Source organism: Typopeltis vanoorti, chromosome 22, assembly GCF_054136105.1.
Source record: "Typopeltis vanoorti isolate ZY-2024b chromosome 22, IOZ_Tvanoo_1.0, whole genome shotgun sequence".
Lineage (NCBI taxonomy): Eukaryota > Metazoa > Arthropoda > Arachnida > Uropygi > Thelyphonidae > Typopeltis > Typopeltis vanoorti.
Window position 1 is genome coordinate 15,446,768 of NC_143570.1, and position 20,445 is coordinate 15,467,212.

A 20,445-nucleotide genomic window follows, 5' to 3' on the forward strand; every position below is an offset into this window, starting at 1 on the left:
AGCACAGAATAACAGTTTTGAGGAAAATTAAGAGAATGAACAGATGGCAGCAGGTAAGAAAATTAAAATAAGGAACTTGACATTGTGAGCATTTAAGGTGTAAGCAGGGCTAATCTGCACAGGCATGATATTTAAGCAAATATCAGTAGAGTACATCAAGAAAAAGACTCAAGCGAAGATATTGATTCAATTAGCAGTATCTCAGATCATAATATATCATCTGAAAATACTGGGGACATGACGTGGTATTAACTGTGAAAAGAAAAACTGTTAATAAGCTGTATAAACTTAACTATGGAGTACTCTCATAGAGCATCCTTTACTTAAAGTATCTAAGGAAATTATATAAAATTGGAAATAAATGTAGATGCCTAATAAATTTAGTTTAATCCTTTATCCAAGTGTGAGCAAACAAAGTTTGCGCCTGAAAGTATCTTCAGGACTGGGGTAAGGTGGTAACAACACCAGTACGACTCCTTGCAAAGGTGGAGCAAGCTACCAACACTCCTAACTCAGTATCTCTCATAATGCAAAGCACATCTCCTTGCGGATATGTCTAATGTTATGCATTAAGGGAAGGGCCACTACCCAGACTAGTTTTGACCTTTATTGAGGTCTCTTCAGTGGGAGCCAGGCCCAAGTGGAGATACCAGCCAGAAGCATTAGCAGGTCCTGTCCACCTATAGGAGTTGCCAATTGGTGTGCCACCTTTTTAATAAATTACTCTAGATTTAGAGAAAGATGTTGAAAGTTTATTTTTCACTTGGTTAGAACATAATAAATTTAGTTTAATCCTTTATCCAAGTGTGAGCAAACAAAGTTTGCGCCTGAAAGTATCTTCAGGACTGGGGTAAGGTGGTACAACACCAGGACGACTCCTTGCAAAGGTGGAGCAAGCTACCAACACTCTTAACTCAGTATCTCTCATAATGCAAAACACATCTCCTTGCGGATATGTCTAATGTTATGCATTAAGGGAAGGGCCACTACCCAGACTAGTTTCGACCTTTATTGAGGTCTCCTCAGTGGGAGCTCCTGGTGTTGTACCACCTTACCCCAGTCCTGAAGATACTTTCAGGCGCAAACTTTGTTTGCTCACACTTGGATAAAGGATTAAACTAAATTTATTATGTTCTAACCAAGTGAAAAATAAACTTTCAACATCTTTCTCTAAATCCAGAGTAATTTATTAAAAAGGTGGCACACCAATTGGCAACTCCTATAGATGGACATGACCTGCTAATGCTTCTGGCTGGTATCTCCACTTGGGCCTGGCTCCCACTGAAGAGACCTCAATAAAGGTCGAAACTAGTCTGGGTAGTGGCCCTTCCCTTAATGCATAACATTACACATATCCGCAAGGAGATGTGCTTTGCATTATGAGAGATACTGAGTTAGGAGTGTTGGCAGCTTGCTCCACCTTTGCAAGGAGTCGTCCTGGTGTTGTACCACTTTACCCCAGTCCTGAAGTACTTTCAGGCACAAACTTTGTTTGCTCACACTTGGATAAAGGATTAAACTAAATTTATTATGTTCTAACCAAGTGAAAAATAAACTTTCAACAAATGTAGATGCCATTACCCAAAGTGTTTCTTTACTATTATGCTATAAATCCAGTGCATTAAAAATAAATAAATAAATAAAAAAATGAGCCTGTATTCATATATATATATATATATATATATATATATATATATATATATATATATATATATATACACACACACACACACACACCATTCAGGTATTGCATTTCTGACACATTCAAGTTCCAGACAATGCTAAGGACAGGTCAGAAGTTACAATGGAGAAGAAATCTTACCTTTACTCAATGCTTGTGTCAATACATTCCTGCCATTATTTATCACTTGTATTCTCTAACTGGGGGAGACCAGTTATTTTTGATTTTAATGGTACAGACCACATATTTAGTTCAATATGAAGATTTCAGATAAGTGGTATTAACTAGCTTATATACATTTTGAAGTATAAACATTACTTCTGGGTTTTCATTCTTATAATATTAAACTTTTGTAGTTTTCTTTCTAAGGTCTCCCACCGTTTGCATTTACACTTTGTTGTGCTGTCTTTTTTGTGCTTTATGTATGATTCTTGTTAATTCTTTGTATTCTATTGTCAATTATGATTTTCTACCATATCCTTTACTTCCTGGAAGCAAAGTGTGTGTGTGTGTTGTAGGTCAGTCTTTTTTTTTTACTATTATTTTAAAACCTAAATTCACTATAGCAAACTCTAAACTATAGCTAGGGTCAACAAATTTTCTAGTTAAACAATCATCAAATTCCTGATATGTACTCTCTGGGGGTATACAGGAAATTATGTCTTCCATCTCCTATTCTGTTTTAAGTGACCAATTCACCTGAGATTTAGCTCTGCTAACAATGTCAAGTTTTTTCCTAATATCCTAATTTTAATATGATATTGCTATTGATGTGCCATCTGCTCACTTCCCTAATCTTTCTCAGAATTCTCATATCTATAGTATCCAGTCTTTGATCAAGATTTATTTCTAACCCAGCTCTGAGATCATGAAATCACTAGCTTCTGTATACAAGTAGCCTAGTTGTGAAATACTTTGCATGCAAACTTTGTTTTAATTCATTTCGATAAAGGATTAAACAAAAATAATTTCTTAGCATATTTAAATTAATATTAAGCAAAGCTGGTATGGTGAGTAGCCAGCTGAATAAATTTATATGGAATAAGAGAGAAATTAGCCAAAACACCAAACTAGCAGTATACAAGACAGTGTACAAACCAGTTTTAAGTTATGGACGTGAGAGTTGGGTTAGAAAACAGAACTTGATCAAAGACTAGAGACCACAGATATGAGTGTTATTAGGGAAGTGAACTGATGGCATCAGTGGCAGAATCATATTAAAAATGAAGATATTAGGAAGGAACTTGACATTATTAGCATTCAAGAATATGTCAGCAGAGCTAATCTAAGGTGGTACACAACCACTTAAATATAATTGGTAAAGAAAGATTAGCAAAACAGACGTTTGATGCCAAGATGGAAGGAAAGAGACCTACATGAAGACAAAGGTCTAGGTGGATTGATTCAGTTAGAAGTGCCTTAGAAGCACAAAATGTTAAATATGACAATATTGGAGTTCTCACAAGTAATACTGATTTGGAGGAAAATTGTCAATTGATTAATAATAATGTAAACTTAATCATGTAGCACTGTCGCAGTATTACGCTGAACAACCCTTAGGGATACATATCAGGAGATTAATGATGATGATTTACTTTATAACCAAGTTTAGTGTTTTGACTAATTTCTCTCTTATTCCATATAAATTTATTCAGTTAACTTCCTACAATACCAGGTTTGATAACTGTTGTCTATTTCCATATTTAATTTCCCATCTTCACTAAAAATTGTACCTAAATAGTTGAAATGTTTTATTTGTTCTATAGGTTCTCCATTCAGGATGCAATTGATGTTTTCAATATTTCTGCCTGTTTTCATTGTCTATACCAAACTTAACTATAATAAAGCATTTTCCTTTATTCTGTACAAGTTCACATTATACAGTATCAAATACTGTATTCATAGATTTTAACAGCATTCTTAGGAAGGTACAGAAAATATTTTATACCAATTACATTTTTTTTTTTACCTTCCCTCCTTGATGATGAGGCTACTTCGTGAGCCAACTAATGAATAAACTTTTTAGCAACAAAATTTAAGCAGCTAGTATGTACTAATTTCAGATAAATTTTTGTTGATCTTTTGTTTATTAGAGAATAAGATTTATCTTAATCAAAATTAAATAAATCCGAAAACAGAAATTTTTCTAAAATTTCATAATAATTCAGGTGGTTGGAGGTTTATAGTAGATAATTTTTATCACTAAGTGTGTGAGACAATTTTCTTGCTTATTGAAGGTTGAATATGAAAACTTATCGAGTTGAATCTCTGATTTCAAATTATCAACTCACTGCCAGTTAATATGCTATATTTTAAAATTTTCTGTGATTGCAAATGTCTTACACAAATAAAATAAGACTAACATCAGCAAAGTAAGAGACATAAGTCAATGCATTCATAAATGTGCTTTCTGTCTGTCATGTATATTAATTTATGATACACAAAAATATTATACATAAATTAATAACAAGCATATCACATATTTGCTATAAGCAAGCTGTAGAAACTAAACAATTAACTAAATAAACAATGAACTTACAGTAACTGGATCTTCTAGTGGTGTATCAATTTCTGCTTGTCGAAGAAATACATTCCCATGACATACCCGCCACAGCATCCTCTCAAATGATGGAAGTCTCTCTCTTAAGATAACTCCTGCTACAAATCTGATAGAATCATTTATTATTTCACATCCTAAAGACGAACATTTGATTCACTCTGCATATAGGTTAAATTATTTATTGATGAATATATAAGTTTCTGTGATTAAGCAGTTCTGTAGAAAGCTTCTGGCATTGAGACGACATTTTTTTTTAATAAATAACAAGTTCAATAAAAAGTTATTTATAATAATAACAAGTTATTTATTACCTGACAAGAAATTATTATATTCATTCTTCTTTCATCCAAGCAAAAGCAAAGCAAAACATTACATGTGAAATTCCTTCATAGCTAAGCTACCTATATGCAGAGCTCTTGATTTCATATCAAGATATCCTGTATCCCATAATGCAAAACATTCCTTTTTCATTAGTGTGTTTACTGCCATGCATTACACAGTGTGCCCACAAGTAATGAGATTTATTCAAAGGGCTGTCCTGTAAAACAATCAAAGAGACAAATTTGTTCATAGTGTGAGTATTAACCACTAGTGTTGTAATCGCAGGTGCAATCACAACACATCGCGTCGAGTGATGCAGCAGTTTTTGTGTAGCAACAATTGAAGAAAGAGTGTGTGTCAGAAGTTGCATCATGGAGCAAAGAGGCTGTGATAAAATTTTACTGTAAATTAGGGAAACTGCCACGGAAGTGTATCAAGACCTAAGAAAACGTTTATGACTGTCTGAAATGTGCACAGGTGTTCCACTGGTTTTCGACATTTAAAGAGGGGAAGGAGTACCATGCTGTGGGCTGACAGTATCTGCATGGACAAATGGAAATGTGGTGAAATTGTTGCCCATGACAGGCGAATAACCACTAGGCTATAAGCTGAACTCAATGTACAGCATGGTTCAGAAAGAAATGGCAGATTAATCTTAAAAAGAGATCCTGCATAAGAGGAAGATTTGTTTGAGGTTTGTGCCATGCATGTTGACACATGAAAGAGAGCACCAAGTTGCAAAGAATTGCCATCAGTGTTGAAAGTTGGTGTTTTCAGTTTGATCCAGAATCAAAACACCAAAGCATGGAATGTCTTCTCCCTGACAAGAGAAAGTCAGGTTGCAAACATCACAATTCAAGATAATGGTCATTGTTTTTTTTTCATTGCTGCTGGAATTATCCACTGCAAATTTGTTCCTGAGCGCATCACAGTGAACAGTCTATTATTTAGGAATAATACAATGTCTGTATGCCAACATGCAATGTATCAGGAAAGAACTGTTCTACAACAATTGGTTTCTGTTGCATGACAACGTAGACATGCACTGTACACCGCCTGTGAAGCAGTTTCTGGCTTCAAAGTTGATCTGTGCAATCAAACATCCCCCCTCCCCCCATTTGCCAAATTTGGCTCCCACAGATTTTTTCCTCTCTAAAGATGAAGTGTGCCTTGAAAGGGGAGCACTTCAATGACATTGAGGACATCCATTTCTTTAAGATTATGTATTTCTTTAAGATTTTTGCCAGTTTTGGGGAGAGAGAGAGAGAGAGAACTAATATAAAGTAAGGAGATGCAGCCTTTGAAATTAGTCACATCTTCATTTGGTGGTTGATGCAGTGAAAAAGAAGTCAGTTTATACTTTTTTTCAGAGTATCCATTTTGTTTGAAGGTACTTTGGAGGTGTTCTAGTTCATTTTTAAGCTTTTGTTCATCTAATAACAAGGATCTGGCCCGATGAGTAAGAGTAGGGATAATGCCAAATTTCTGTGGTGAGAAATTCTTCAATTCTGGGGTAGTGGTGAGAGTCCGCATGTGGGTATCTGTCTGCGTAGGTTTTCTAAAGATGGCAAATTCAATGTTTTCAGTTATCCTAGTTAATTTAATATCTAAAAAAGAAAGGGAATTGTCTACTTCTAACTCTGAGGAAAATTTGATGTTAGGATGTATGGCATTTAGGTGGTTAAGAAATATTTGAAGGTTATCTCGGCCATGTTCCCAGAACATGGAAATATCATCTATATATATCATAGCCATATCTTTGGTTTCAACGAGGCAGAAGAAATAGCCCTTTCTTCAAACTCTTCAAGAAAGATGTTTGCAACCACTGGACTTTTTTAGATATTAAATTAACCAGGAAAACTGAAAACATTGAATTCACCATGTTTAGAAAACCTATGCATACCGACAGATACCCACATGCAGACTCTCACCACTATCCCCCCACAGAAATTTGGCATTATCTCCACTTCTGCTCATTGGGCCAGATCCCTGTTATTAGATGAACAAAAGCTTAAAAATGAACTAAAACACCTCCAAAGTACCTTCAAACAAAATGGATACTCTGAAAAAAGTATAAACAGACTTCTTTTTCACCGCATCAACCATCAAATGAAGATACAACTAATTTCAAAGGATGCATCTCCTTACCTTATATTAGTTCTCTCTCCCCAAAACTGGCAAAATTCTTAAAGAAATACAGACCTTTTTCCCAACTTTACCCAAACTCCAGTTAATTTTAAGCCGTCCAAAAGAGCAACATCAATCTTCAGTTTCCTGGTGTCTACAGAATTGTTTGTAATTGCGGTAAACTGCATTATGTTTACCGCAATTAATCAATCCTTCTCCACTTAGAAGAACATAAGTGAGACATATCTTACAACAGAATTCAGGCCAGTGCCCTGTCCAGCCATGTATTGTTTTCTGCAAACAACAATGATGAAGGTCTCCATCAACTACACTAGGATTTAACAAGCAACGTTCATGGATGTAATGACGAACTAGAGAGACGAATTCTGGAATCGAAAGAAATAGTTCTTGATGCCTCCCACATGAATAGCAACCTAAGTTACAGGTTGCCAGACTCTCACAGTTCTGCCATTCAACATTGGTGACACACAATTTCACATGCATGTGTACGACGCTTCAACTAGAATTCGGTCTCCCATTAAACTTTATTTACAGTTAATTGTCATGTTCCATTGTATTAGAAATGCAATGCTTTTATGGTCTTCCTGTTTTATATATTTTTATATTTTTATGCTGTTAGACCTGATGAAGTCAGCTTTCTGACGAAACTAGTAGTGTGATTTATTAAACTTTTCTTTTGATGAAAAGCCAAACGGCTATTTTTCTGGCGAGGTTGATAAGTTCAGGGGGGATAAAAATCCCTTATTGTTTTTCAGCCAGTAAGCGAAACTAAGATCGAAAACTACGATCTGAACGTTTCATGTCGACGAACTGTCGGCATATCCAAGCGTAAGTGACCACTTGGTAGTGCCACACCATGGCAACTCGTTGCAAAGGTGGAGCAAGCTCCCTCACTGTTCTTGATATTTTCTCATAATGTAAAAACACACAGCTCTTAGGAGATGTAGTACTGTTTTACATTATGAGGAGAGGTCACTACCCAGACCGGTTTCAACCTTTTTTTGAGGTCTCATCAGTGAGTAGCTAGACCTAGAATATCAGAGTTTAAGTGAAAAGAACTTACATACTTTTGCTATACGATTGCCAGAAAGGTGTGTCACTATATTATATTATAACATAGTATAACTAAGATGAAAAGCCAAATGGTTCAATATAACGTATAGCAAAAGTATGTAAGTTCTTTTCACTTAAACTCTGATATTCTAGGTCTAGCTACTCACTGATGAGACCTCAAAAAAGGCTGAAACCGGTCTAGGTAGTGACCTCTCCTCATAATGTAAAATAGTACTACATCTCCTAAGAGCTGTGTGTTTTTACATTATGAGAAAATATCAAGAACAGTGAGGGAGCTTGCTCCACCTTTGCAACGAGTTGCCGTGGTGTGGCACTACCAAGTGGTCACTTACGCTTGGATAAGCCGACAGTTCGTCGGCATGAAACGTTCAGATCGTAGTTTTCGATCTTAGTTTCACTTACTGGCTGAAAAACAATAAGGGATTTTTATCCCCCCTGAACTTAGTTTTCTTTTTTAAAATTCTCAGCATTCAATCATTAAATATTTAACAATATGATAACAAACTGAGTAAACCAGCATTCTAATTATATATATGTATATATATATATATATATATATATATATATTAGTAACACTGAATAGGTTATATAATCCTCTCTTTAAATTACAAAAAGTAAGCTCTGTTTCCTCTGAACTCTAATAATGTGTTCTGTTTACTTAGCTATGACTCATGACTAATGTTTTAGAATGTTATCAACTGATCTTTATTTGATTTTTTTTTAACAAGGAAGAAATATATAAGAGTTAATAAACTCCATATTTTCTTACATGAGTTAACTATTATCAACAATATTCCATAGAAGTATTCAATCTTGCAAAATTTAAAGAACTGAATCTGATTAATGATAGAATTGTCATTAATTGGATTCAGAGTACTTTGAAAATGGCAAAAAAAAGTTTTTCTTCTCTCCCATCCCCATTACTGCTCCTTTGGCAAGAGAGCAGAGTAATGATATGAGATTAGATAGTTTATTTTGGATGGTAAATAAAACCCTAAGTATTTTTAAGATTTATCCTATATTTTTCAATCTCCCATGGGTCAACCGTTGTTATGAACAACTATTTCAAGAGAAAGGAGAATCTGGCCTTTTAAATTAAACAGGAGGTTGATGGAATCAAAGAGAAAATATGGTTAGTAAGTTTGAAGCTGGAAAAAAGAGACTGACTAATAACTGCTTGTATTTTTACATTCATAAACGGAAAGCAGAAGAATGGTGGCAACCAATTGAGCAGGAGAGTGCCTATGCAATTTTTCAGATGTAAAACATCTGTGAGTATGTGTATGTGGCTGGAATGAGTGTGCAAAGATAACTGCCTTCTAGATAGCAACAAGAATTTTCATAAAGGCTTTTTGCATATCACCCCACATGTGAGAACAGCATTCTAAGGCTTGCAGATCTGAGATGTGATGGAAAACTTAGAGGTGCACGTTCACCCAAAAAGAGAACTCTTGCCCAAAGATCTGGGTATTATCAATAGCAAAGACAAGTGAATGAGATCTTTAATCATTAAGTTCACAAGGCTGTCCTCATCCTGTTCAATGGTTCAATATATACAATATAACCATAAGGTGCTCTTGTTTACAATCTGCTTTGCTTTTTATGAACATTACATATTAGCATTTAAAACATATTGCATATTTTTATATTTCTGAGACACAAACATTTTGACAGTACTACATAAGTTTTTATTTTAAATTGTACACATGAAAAGAAGTTTCATAAGCATAAATACATGTATACATAAGTGAAAATAATTAACACCTTAGAAAGGTTAAAAACCCATCAAACTGCTGAGTCCTTGAACAGTCATTTTGTCTCATTTAATCACATGCAATTTTGGAATTCGGCTTAGAAAATCCAGTGGTTTAGCTACATAATTATCTTCTCCTGGGAACTGATCATTTTTATGACTAATTTGTTCATTAAAATAAGATATTTGAACATGCTTATTTTAAGATATTCACTGATAAATTATTAACACTGAGAAAAACCAGAACAAACATGAATGATACTTATTCAGAGGTAAATTAACTGTTATTTTACTAATTATTTTGCTGCTGTACACGAATAACTTGTTAGTATGTATGTTTCAACACACAGCAATAACAGTGATATGCATGCAGGATTAAACTAAATACAGTGCAAATACAAAAAATATTCAATTTCACTCACCCTAACTTCAAGGCTTGACCTCCGGCTCTGAGACCTTCTTCTCCCAAGAGAGTAACACTTTCTTCCTGCATACTGGGATCGTGCATCTGTGCACGATGAAATTCTGCCTATTAAACAAATCGCACTTACTATGCTTTATGCATGCGGGGCCAGAAACAAGGAGGCAGAAGGGTGGAGACTTTCATTTTCCCATTAATGGAAAAGTGAAATTAGCAAAACAATGCAGAAATCAATTTATTTATTTATATTTTTTTAAAGTGACAAACTGAAAATATTGCAACAAGGGAAAATTATAATCTAGTTAAGAAAATAAGTTGTTTAATAATAGCAGAAAGAACTTTTGAACATGCAAATGTATCCATAATAGTGCATTTCAGCTAATGTAATATTATTAATAAAAACTACTGAAAAACTAAACAAAAAATCAGTTATTCAAGGACTCGAAGGAGGCTATAAATCATCCCAACCAGCTATCATATCTTCCCTTAAATTCATTCACACTAGATACACTCACTACCCCTAAGGGCAAATTATTCCACTCATTCACTGCTCTCTGGGAGAAAAACCTGGCTCTTACCCCTTTCTTGACTGCAAATAAATTTAACTTCCATGGATGCCCCCCCCCCATGTTCTCTCCCCACCTTCCATATAATGAAAAATTTCATCAGATGATAGCCTATAACATCCCTTCAAAGGTTTATAGATCTCTATCATATCACCCCTCTTTCTCCTGTTAACCAGTCTGCAATCCATACTCGTAATCTGTCCTCATAATCTAAATCCCATAACCCAGATATAATCTTTGTAGCTCCTCTTTGCACCCTTTCCATTGCTTCTTTATTTCCTTGGAACTTGGGAGACCAAATCACCGCACAATAATCCAGGTGCGGCCTTATCAAAGCCTTATAAAGAGGCAAAATTACTTCCCTATCCTTACATGTGAAGGTTCGCTTCAACATAGCAATTATCCTCTGAGTTGTATTTGCAACTTTTGCTATGTGACCTTTGAACTTTAAATTCCTTTCTACCAATACACCAAGATCCCTTGCCTTTTCAGTTTCTTGTAGAATAATCTGCTAACATAATATGCCGCTGGAACTCTAATCACGCCAAAGTTCATAACTTTACACTTACTAACATTAAATTGACAGCCATTTTCATTTACCCAAATTTCCAGTTTATTCAAATCATTTTGTAATTGCTGAATATCAGTAGCATCCCTGATTGCCCTGCCTAACTTTGCATCATTGGCAAACAATTGCACATCTGATGTTATATCCTTCCTGATGTCATGAATATATAAATTGAACAATAATGGCCCAAGAACTGAACCCTGAGGTACATCACTGGTTACCTTAAATCTGGCAGATTCACACCCACTGTATACCATTTTTTGATATCTGTCAACCATCCCCTGATCCAAGTCAAGAGTTTATATTCCAATCCCATATTGTCCTTGCTTTCTATTCCCTATTACTTTCTAGAAATTTTTTAATGAAAGTATAAAGAGGATTTACTAGCAATCATGGAAAGATCAACATGTATTTCATGAACAGTATGTCCTGAATGGCCTTCAATAAGAAATGGGATTGTGGACAGTTTGACAAATATTTCTCATTGGTAGAAACAACCAAATATGGCACATTACAAGTATTAAGCATGCCAACCATCCAGTGGAAAGAGACAGCAATGAGATAGGCAGAAATAACTGTACTCGCATATAAATGAATAAATCAGGAAAAAAAAAAAAAAAAAAATCAGCTAATGCCTTTTATTCCCATATAGGGAGTAGGTGAGGGTGTTTTATCCCTATCTAACTTTTGAAAACCGAGTGGGCAGTTCAATCTCCACTAACAAGTGCCACCATCTCATGGTCCCTAACCCTACCACAATATTTTTAACGTCTGAAAATAGAGTAGGTTCGACAGTCGATTTTCTTGAGTTTACAGGACAAAAAACCTGCTTGTCCATACCAGAGATCGATTAACTAAAACTGGTCAAAAAAAAAAGGCTTAGAAAATGTTCCTCTAGTCAGTAACTAGATTTGAACCCAAGTCTTCATTCATGCAGTCAAGTGCTGTGGAGTGCAAATGCCACTCCCACTGAGCTACATAAATAAAACAAATAAAATTGAGGTATTCTACTGAAGCGTTTTCTATTCTGTAAATTTTCCAGTTTTTATAACAACATTTCACAGCATATAGATCATGAGTAAATCCTATGTAATTGGAACACAGATTAAATAATGCACTATCATGAACACTTTTTTTTTTTTTTTAAACACTTAGGAAGAAATAATAAGGAAGGAACAAAGGATCACCATGCAAAGTTTTAATTTCTGATTAAATAAAAATTTTTGCATGCTTAACTCAGGCAGGTTATGCAAACAAAAGAAAATGGCCCCGAAATAAAATATCATTCACACCAATATTAAATAGTACACAGGGAAAAAAAAATATAGGGATATTACAAAAACTTAAAAATCAATTAGTCCCAATTTTTGACCCAAGAATACATTTTCATTAATTTATGTTTATTCTTATACTGCAGATGTTGAGGAGAAGTGGGAGCTGTTTAGAACAGCTGCCACTGCCTCTGCACTTTCATGCTGTGGCAAAAAAGTGGCTTGGCGTGGCGACGAGCAGTGAGAAAAGGACACCTTGGTGGAACCATGAGGTCCAAAAAGCTGTCCAGGCAAAAAAGGAGGCCTACCTAACATGACTTAGGGTCAGGTCACCTGAGATGTGTTTACAGTACATTGAGGCACACTGCTGCTGAGGCAGTAAAGACAGCAAAGCAGAGGGCTTGGGAATCCTTTGGAGAAAGATCAGACTCATCCTCTGCAAATGCAAACAAGGTATTCTGGCAGATATCCGTCTTCTTCAAGGGAGGAAATCGTGCACAGCAAGGGCAATTAAGACCTCTGATGGTACACTTTAACAACCGAGAAAGATATCCTCCACAGACAGAGGGAATACTTTGAGAGTCTTCTTAACCCAGGTGGCCTGGCAGCTGTGGACATCCAAGAAGTGTAGATCAGGGTGATGACTAGTCTCACAGCAGAAGAGGTCCATTTAGCAATAAAATTGGGCAGGGCTGTTAGTAATGATGAAATTTGGCCCGAAATACTAAAAGCCTTAAATTGAGACGGTGTTCTCTGGCTGACTCGAGTGTGTCAAGCTGCTTGGATATGTGGGCGAGCACCAAAGCAGTGGCAAACAGGCATAATAATACCAGTCTTCAAGGAGACCAGAGAGAGAGAGATTGCAGCAACTATAGTGGCACATCTCTCTACTCAGCCTGCCTGGGAAAGTATATGCTAGGTGTTTGGAAAGAAGGTGCAGGGACATAGTTGAGTCAAAGTTCCAAGAAGAACAATGTGGCTTTCATCCTGGTAGAAGCACAACTGACCAATCTTCACTTTATTTAAGGCAGGTCTGAGAAATCTTGGGAATATGTCAAGAATGTCTACACATGCTTTGTGGATTTGGAGAAGACATATGACCGGGTTCCTCGAGATAAGCTTTGGCAAGTAGTACAGGAGTATGGAGTGGATGGCCAACTATTAGCTGCCATCAAGTCTCCGTATGAATGCTCGAAGTTTTGTGTCAGGGTAAACAGCACAAAGTCTGAACCTTTCACAGTCCTGTTGGTCTCTGCCAAGGGTGTGTTTTGTCACCCCTCCTTTTCATAACATTTATGGACTGGATTGATAGGCACAACCGAGGCAGCGAGTGTATCAGAATTGGAAGATGTAGCATTGGACGTCTGTTTTTTGCAGATGACCTAGTTCTGCTTGGCTCTGCCACAGATGACCTCCAGTGGACCCTGGATAGGTTTGTAGCTGTTTGTGCCGAAGCCAGGATGATGATCAGTGTGGCCAAAAAGGAAACATTTATGGTCTCAAAACAACCATCTCAGTACACTCTACATGTGAGTGGAGTCCCACTGAGGCAGGTGGAGAAGTTTAAATACCTTGGGTCCATATTCACAAGTGATGGAAAGTGGGACGTAGAGCTAGATACTCGAATTGGATCAGCAAGCACAATATTGCAGGAGCTTGGCTGTTCAGTAGTATCGAAGAGAGAGTTAAGCCAGAAGGTAAAGATGGCTATCTTTAATACAGTCTATGTCCCTCCTCACCTATGGTCACAAGAGCTGGATAATGACCGAAAGAATGCGGACACAAATCCAAGCGGCTGAAATGAGGTTCCTTCAAAGGGTTGCAGGGCTGACAAGACTTGATAGGGTCGGAAGCTCTGCAATTCGGGAAACCATCAATACTCAACCGCTGCTTCTCCATGTTGAGAGATCACAGTTATGATGGTATGGGCACCTGGTCAGAATGCCACAAGAGAGGCTCGCCCAAAGACTCACTGGATAGATTATATCCAAAACCTTGGATGGATACATCTGGGAGTCCCACCAGAACACCTGAGTTTGGTGGCAGAGATCGTGACCACTGGAAGTCACTCTTACAGCTACTGCCCCCACAACCCAATTAGGAAAGGTGGGCCTTGAAGATGGATGGATGGATATTCTCACATATGAAAACCAACAGTGCATTGTCCATTCAGAGTACTAATGTCAGTGAAGACAGTATAAATGCTGCCAGATATTCAGAACCTCCCCCTTTTTGGATAGACATAATTTTGGAGGTGAGTCACAAAACAGCATTTTACAAGCATTATGTTACTAAGCCACTAAAACTAGCAAGTTACTAATATATATATATATATATATATATATATATATATACTCAATACCTACTTAACAGATCAGGAACATCACATCATCCAGTGAGATGTTGGTTACTAACTTGCATTGACTTCACTCTGATCTTCAAAAAATTAGATCATGCACTGCTCAGAACAAAATGGTTCTTTAATATAAAATCAAAGACAAACACTTTGGATCGAAATCAAAAAGATGTTCAACAAATTCATCATCATCATCAAATTCCTGCCATGTACCCTCAAGGGGTGTACAGGATATGACAGTACTACATGAAAAAATTACATCATTACTAACTTCCTATCTACAATTTTCCTCCAAATCAGTCTGTTACTTGTCAAGACTCCAACATTATCAGATCTTATATTTCTATCGTCTAAGGCACTTTGTACCGTATCAATCCACCTATATCTTGGTCTACCTCTGGGTCGTTTTCCTGCCAACCTGGCAGAGAACACTTGTTTTGCTAATCTTTCCTCTCCCATTCTATTTAAGTGACCATACCATCTGAGATTAGCTCTGCTAACGCATTCCTGGATGCTGACAATGTCAAGTTCTTTCCTAATATCCTCATTTTTAATATGATATTGCCATTGATGCCATCTGTTCACGCCTCTAATCTTTCTCAGGACTCTCATATCTGCGGTCTCTAGTCTTTGGTCAAGTGTTTTACTTCTAACCCAGCTCTCAGATCCATAAGTTAAAATTGGTTTGAACACAGTCTTGTATACAGCTAATTTAGTGTTCCGACTAATTTCTTTCTTATTCCATATGAATTTATTCAATTGACTTCCCACGATACCAGCTTTGCTGATTCTGTTGTCTATTTCTATATTTAGTTTACCATCTTCAGTAAAAATTGTGCCTAAGTAGCTGAAATGTTTTACTTGTTCCACAGGTTCTCCATTCACAACACAGTTGACATTTTCAATGATTCTGCCTATTTTCATTGTCTTTGTCTTTTTATTGCTGACCTTCATACCATATCTATTACAACAGCTATTCAATTTAGTCAGAGAATCTTGCAGACTTGTAGCGGATTTATTTAGAAGTATAACATCATCCGCATAAAGCAAAGAGCTGACATTAACATCTCCAATTTTGATATCAGGTTTAATACCACATTCCTTCATAATGTGATCCATATAGATAATGAATAACAGAGGGGATAATGTACATCCTTGTCTCACACCAGATTTAACATTAAACCATCTTCCTGTACTTCCTTCAATTCTAACTGCTGACTCACAACTCAAATAAAGACTAAGTATTGCTTGATATAATGCCCCATTGACACCATATAACTGCAGCGTATTGAATAGATTCTCTCTTGGCACCTTGTCATATGCCTTTTCCAAATCGACAAAACTTAAATACAGATCTTTGTTATATTCCCATGCTTTCTCGACTATTTGTCGCAAAGTGAAGATCTGATCCTGACAGCCTCTATTTGGCCTGAATCCAGCTTGTTCTTCACCAAGCTTTTCTTCCACAATTCTTCTCAACCGTTTCTCAAGTATACTTGCATAGATCTTGCCAGGAACACTCAGTAGGGAAATACCTCTGTAATTCTCACATTCAGTTTTATTTCCCTTTTTATATATGGGTACTATGAGAGCTCTACTCCAATCATCGGGAATTCGTCCCTCTGTCCAGGCTTTCTGAACTATGCAGTGCAACCACTGTAAGACTCTTATACTACCATACTTCAGCATTTCTGGTCGAATATCATCTACTCCTGCTGCCTTTCCACATTTCAAGCCTTTGATGGCTTTTTCTACTTCAAGTATAGATATGTATTCCTGATTGCATGCCTGGTCAGTGTTTTTTATCACTGTGCTGTCATCACTGCTTGTTTCATTTAGCAGTTTTTCAAAGTAATTACTCCATACTTCAAGGATATCTTTTTCTCCTGTTTTCATTTCACCTTTATCATCTCTAATTCCTTTTACAGTACTCTTTCCTCCATTCCTAAGTTTCTTCAACAACCTCCAGAATATTTTGCCACCTTCTTGATATTTATTTTCTATATTCTTGCCAAAGTCCTCCCATGACTTTTGTTTAGCTAGTTTTACACACTGTTTAGCTTTCTTACATTTGTCTCTGTATTCTGTAAGAGTAAAAGCTGACTTATTTGCCAGGAACTTTTGATATGCTTTCTTCTTTTCCTTCACTGCCTCTTTAACTTCCTGTGTCCACCAGGGAGTTCTGATTTTTTTATCTTTGCACACAACCTCACCACATGCCTCTCTGGCAGAATCAATCAATGTTTCCTTCAGAGTTTGCCACTGAATCTCCAAGGTTTGATTCCTGTTCTCAAACTCTTTCATTTTCTTTTCAATAATATTTCTGTATTTTAGTCTACAGTTTACATCTGAGAGCTGCTCAACTTTTATTCGCTTTAAAACTTTCTTACATGTTATTCTTTTCAATATGAAATTCAATTTTATTCTGCTCAAGACTAAATAGTGATCACTTCCAATTTCAAATCCTCTGTACACTCTGGTGTCCTGCACCAGGGAGAAAACATCACTATCAACAATAACATAGTCAATGAGACTTTTCTTATTCCTAGCCTCTTCTCTCCATGTGAATTTGTGCACATTTTTATGTTGGAACATGGTGTTAGTAATAACCAGTCCATGTCCTGAGCAGAAATCCAACAGATATTTGCCATTATTATTAGCTTTGCTCTTTTCTCCAAATTTTCCCAAAATATTTTTGTATGTCTCACAATCATTTCCTACTCTACTATTTAGATCCCCAACAAGGACCAACTTTTCCTTTTTCATTGTGTCAGTTGCTTTTTCTAAAGCCTCAAAAAATTCCTCCACTTCTACCTTAGTAGAACCTTCTGTGGGACCATAGGCACAAATAAGTCTCATTGTCCAGTTCCCCATTCTCATATTTGCCCACATTACTCTACTTGAGACTGACTGCCATTCAAGAAGATTAGCCTCATATTTTGTGTTGAATACTATGGCTACTCCTTCTTTTCCTTGATTGTTATTGCCTGAATATAACATTTTGTATTTATTGCTCAGAAAGATCTCACCAGTTTTGGTCTTTTTTGTTTCAGTCACCCCTATTATGTCGATCTGGTACTTATCTAATTCCTCAGCTAGCTCCATTTCTTTGCCATTCAGGCTTCTTACGTTGATAGTACCGATCTTTAACTCTGGTGATGTTGAGTTGGGGTTTGTTTTCAGATTTGTTCCAGTAGCTGACTTTTCGCTGTTCGCCCTGGTTCCCTGGCGAAAACAACGGGGGCCTTGTTTAACCGGGCGACGCCCCAGCCGGCATGAAATTTTGTCATGTTGTACCATCATTTTTTATTTTGGTTTAACCAATAAGAATACAATTTGGTCGGCTAAATCCCAAATTGCCAGCCCATCCTCGTTCGTTCAGTATCAAAGTAGATACCCAACAGGGTGCACCACGAGAAGGTGAGGATTGGACATTAGGTCAGAAGCCCTGGTCGGTTCTCCGCATTCCTTTAAAGGCTATGTGGAGGTCTCCTCTCAGTTATACAGCTTTGACCCTTAAGCACCCTGTTCAACAAATTAGAGTGCTTTTTTATTATTTTTTTTTTTCTGTTGCAGCTTTAATGACATCTTCATGATCAATAGGTGATTTTTTTACAAACTGTATTGTACTGTGGTTCATAACTCATGAGCAAATTCCCCATTTTTGCACTACAATATCCCTATATTTTTGCCTGCATTCATATATACATATGTGTGTGTGATCTCTCAATTATCCAAACTTTCAGTTAATGAAAGTTTAGTTTAGGTTTAAAAATAATTAAAAAACAAGTTTTTTCATCAAGATATGCTTTAATTCTAAAAGGAACACAAGTTCTCTTTAGTGCCTTTGCATTTGTTTTAACTTCTTTCAGTTCATTTTCTGATTTTTCAAATGTAACTTGTAATGGCATGCCAACCTAGTCCTGAAACAGCACTAACCAAAAATTCATTTACCACCACCTCAATTAACTGATTAGCAAATCTTTTTTTCTAATGTGATTGGATAACTGAGAGATTACAGTATATAATACATCATAATTTTCTCACACTCCACTTATAACCACTAAAAGTGCAGTTACTTTTTTGTAGAAATCTAAAATTTAATATAAATACATTAAATAAGAAAAACTCAAATGCCCTAAATGAAAAACAGAATATGGTTTAAAACTCATTTTAAAGAGAGTACCTGAAACAAAATCACTTAAAGTGCAATTAAATGGAAATCTGCTACTGGAATCCAGGAATTAAAAAAAAAAAAATTCAAATTATAGAAACAAAATACATATTTCAAACTTTTTTATTATTATTTATTTATTTATTTTTAACCATTATAGAGTTATTACAGTCAATTCTCACTACATTAAAAACACTGGGACCAGAAGAATATTTGTTAGTGGAAAGCTGTTGTCAGAGTTTAGTGATCTGTAAAAGTTAATAAATGTAAAAGATCTCTATAGTTTTGCTAAAGTGAAAATTGACTGTATTCCATTTTGAAAAAAAAAAAAAATCATTAAGAAAAGTTCAGACTCGAATGACAAAAGTTTACCTCATCAAAAAATACTTGAGTTTTTCTCAAGATATGCTTCAATTCTGTGAGTTCAAGATAGGTTCTCTTTAGTGCTTCTGCATTTGTGTTAACTTCTTTCAGTTCGTTTTCTAGTTTTTCAAATGTAGCCTGTAAGAAGGTAACAATAAATGATGAGATGGCAGAGTTGTCAATATTTATCATAATAATATAGCTCATTATTAACTCCCTATAGATTTCATGAACATAGCCTGACTGTACACACACACACATATATATATACACACACACACACACACACACTAGGGTGGGCCCCATCCCCTGATGCCACCCCCCAAGATGCAACTTTTTTTTAAAAAATAAATTGTACACTGAGATTTGGTAGGTGTGTGTGTGCTCATGTAAATGCCTTCCTGTATGTGTATAACAGAAAAGGAACAAACCATGTAGTTGTGTCACTAGCATCTAGAAAGGGAAAGACAATGGTTATTTTCTTTTGCTATTGTGAAGTTTACTTTAGAATGTTGGCTGCAAAGATGCACTAAAAATGAATCCAACTAAGTCTAGGCTGGGGTAGAGGGGAATCCATTGCACTTCCATCCAGCTGTTTGTATATTTTTCTTTTCCAGAAGAAATAACCAGAATAAATGGTGAATCTGAATAATTCAGATATCAGCAGTGAAATGTAGCTTAATGAGGTCAAGAGTCTCTGTCAAAGGTACTTTAACAAAGATTGAAATAATATCAAAGCTGGCAATATCACACTTAGTCAAGGTCAGATTTTTTCTTCTATGTTTTTAAAGTGAAGAGAACTGTTAATAAATGAGGGCAAGTTGTCTTTGAGGGAGGAAGTAATTTGGATAAATGTTCGGCTAGTCTGTAGGTAGGAACTGTCTATACTGTCAATTTTTAGATGAAGGGGAAGAGATATCAGATTTGTGAATACCGGAGGCCACATATATCTGTGGTAGATGACATTTTTTTTAGCTTTTTGGTAAATTCTTGGAGTCAAGATGCAACTTTTTTTTAAAACAATTTGTGCACTGAGATTTTGAACAGGAGTAGGAGTCCTTAAGGAGATTACTTATTTTACTATTATAATCTATTTTGTCTATTATGACAGTTGTATCTGCTTTGGTTATAATAATTTGTTTGTTTTTTTCTGTATAACAGTACGGCATCCTCAAAACCCTTACACACC

General features: G+C 36.0%; 1 protein-coding gene across 1 annotated transcript in view; it reads right to left on the bottom strand.

Moving 5' to 3' along the window:
• Vha100-1 (V-type ATPase subunit a family protein Vha100-1) overlaps nt 1–20,445 on the bottom strand; it is a 233,903-nt gene that overhangs the window by 158,397 nt on the left and 55,061 nt on the right. Inside the window, exons 4-6 of the mRNA XM_090412379.1 lie at nt 19,266–19,394; nt 9,960–10,066; nt 4,221–4,347 (exon numbers count right to left, since the gene is read on the bottom strand). Of these exons, the coding sequence (XP_090268505.1) occupies nt 4,221–4,347; nt 9,960–10,066; nt 19,266–19,394 (363 nt within the window). The remainder of the gene's footprint in view (nt 1–4,220; nt 4,348–9,959; nt 10,067–19,265; nt 19,395–20,445) is intronic.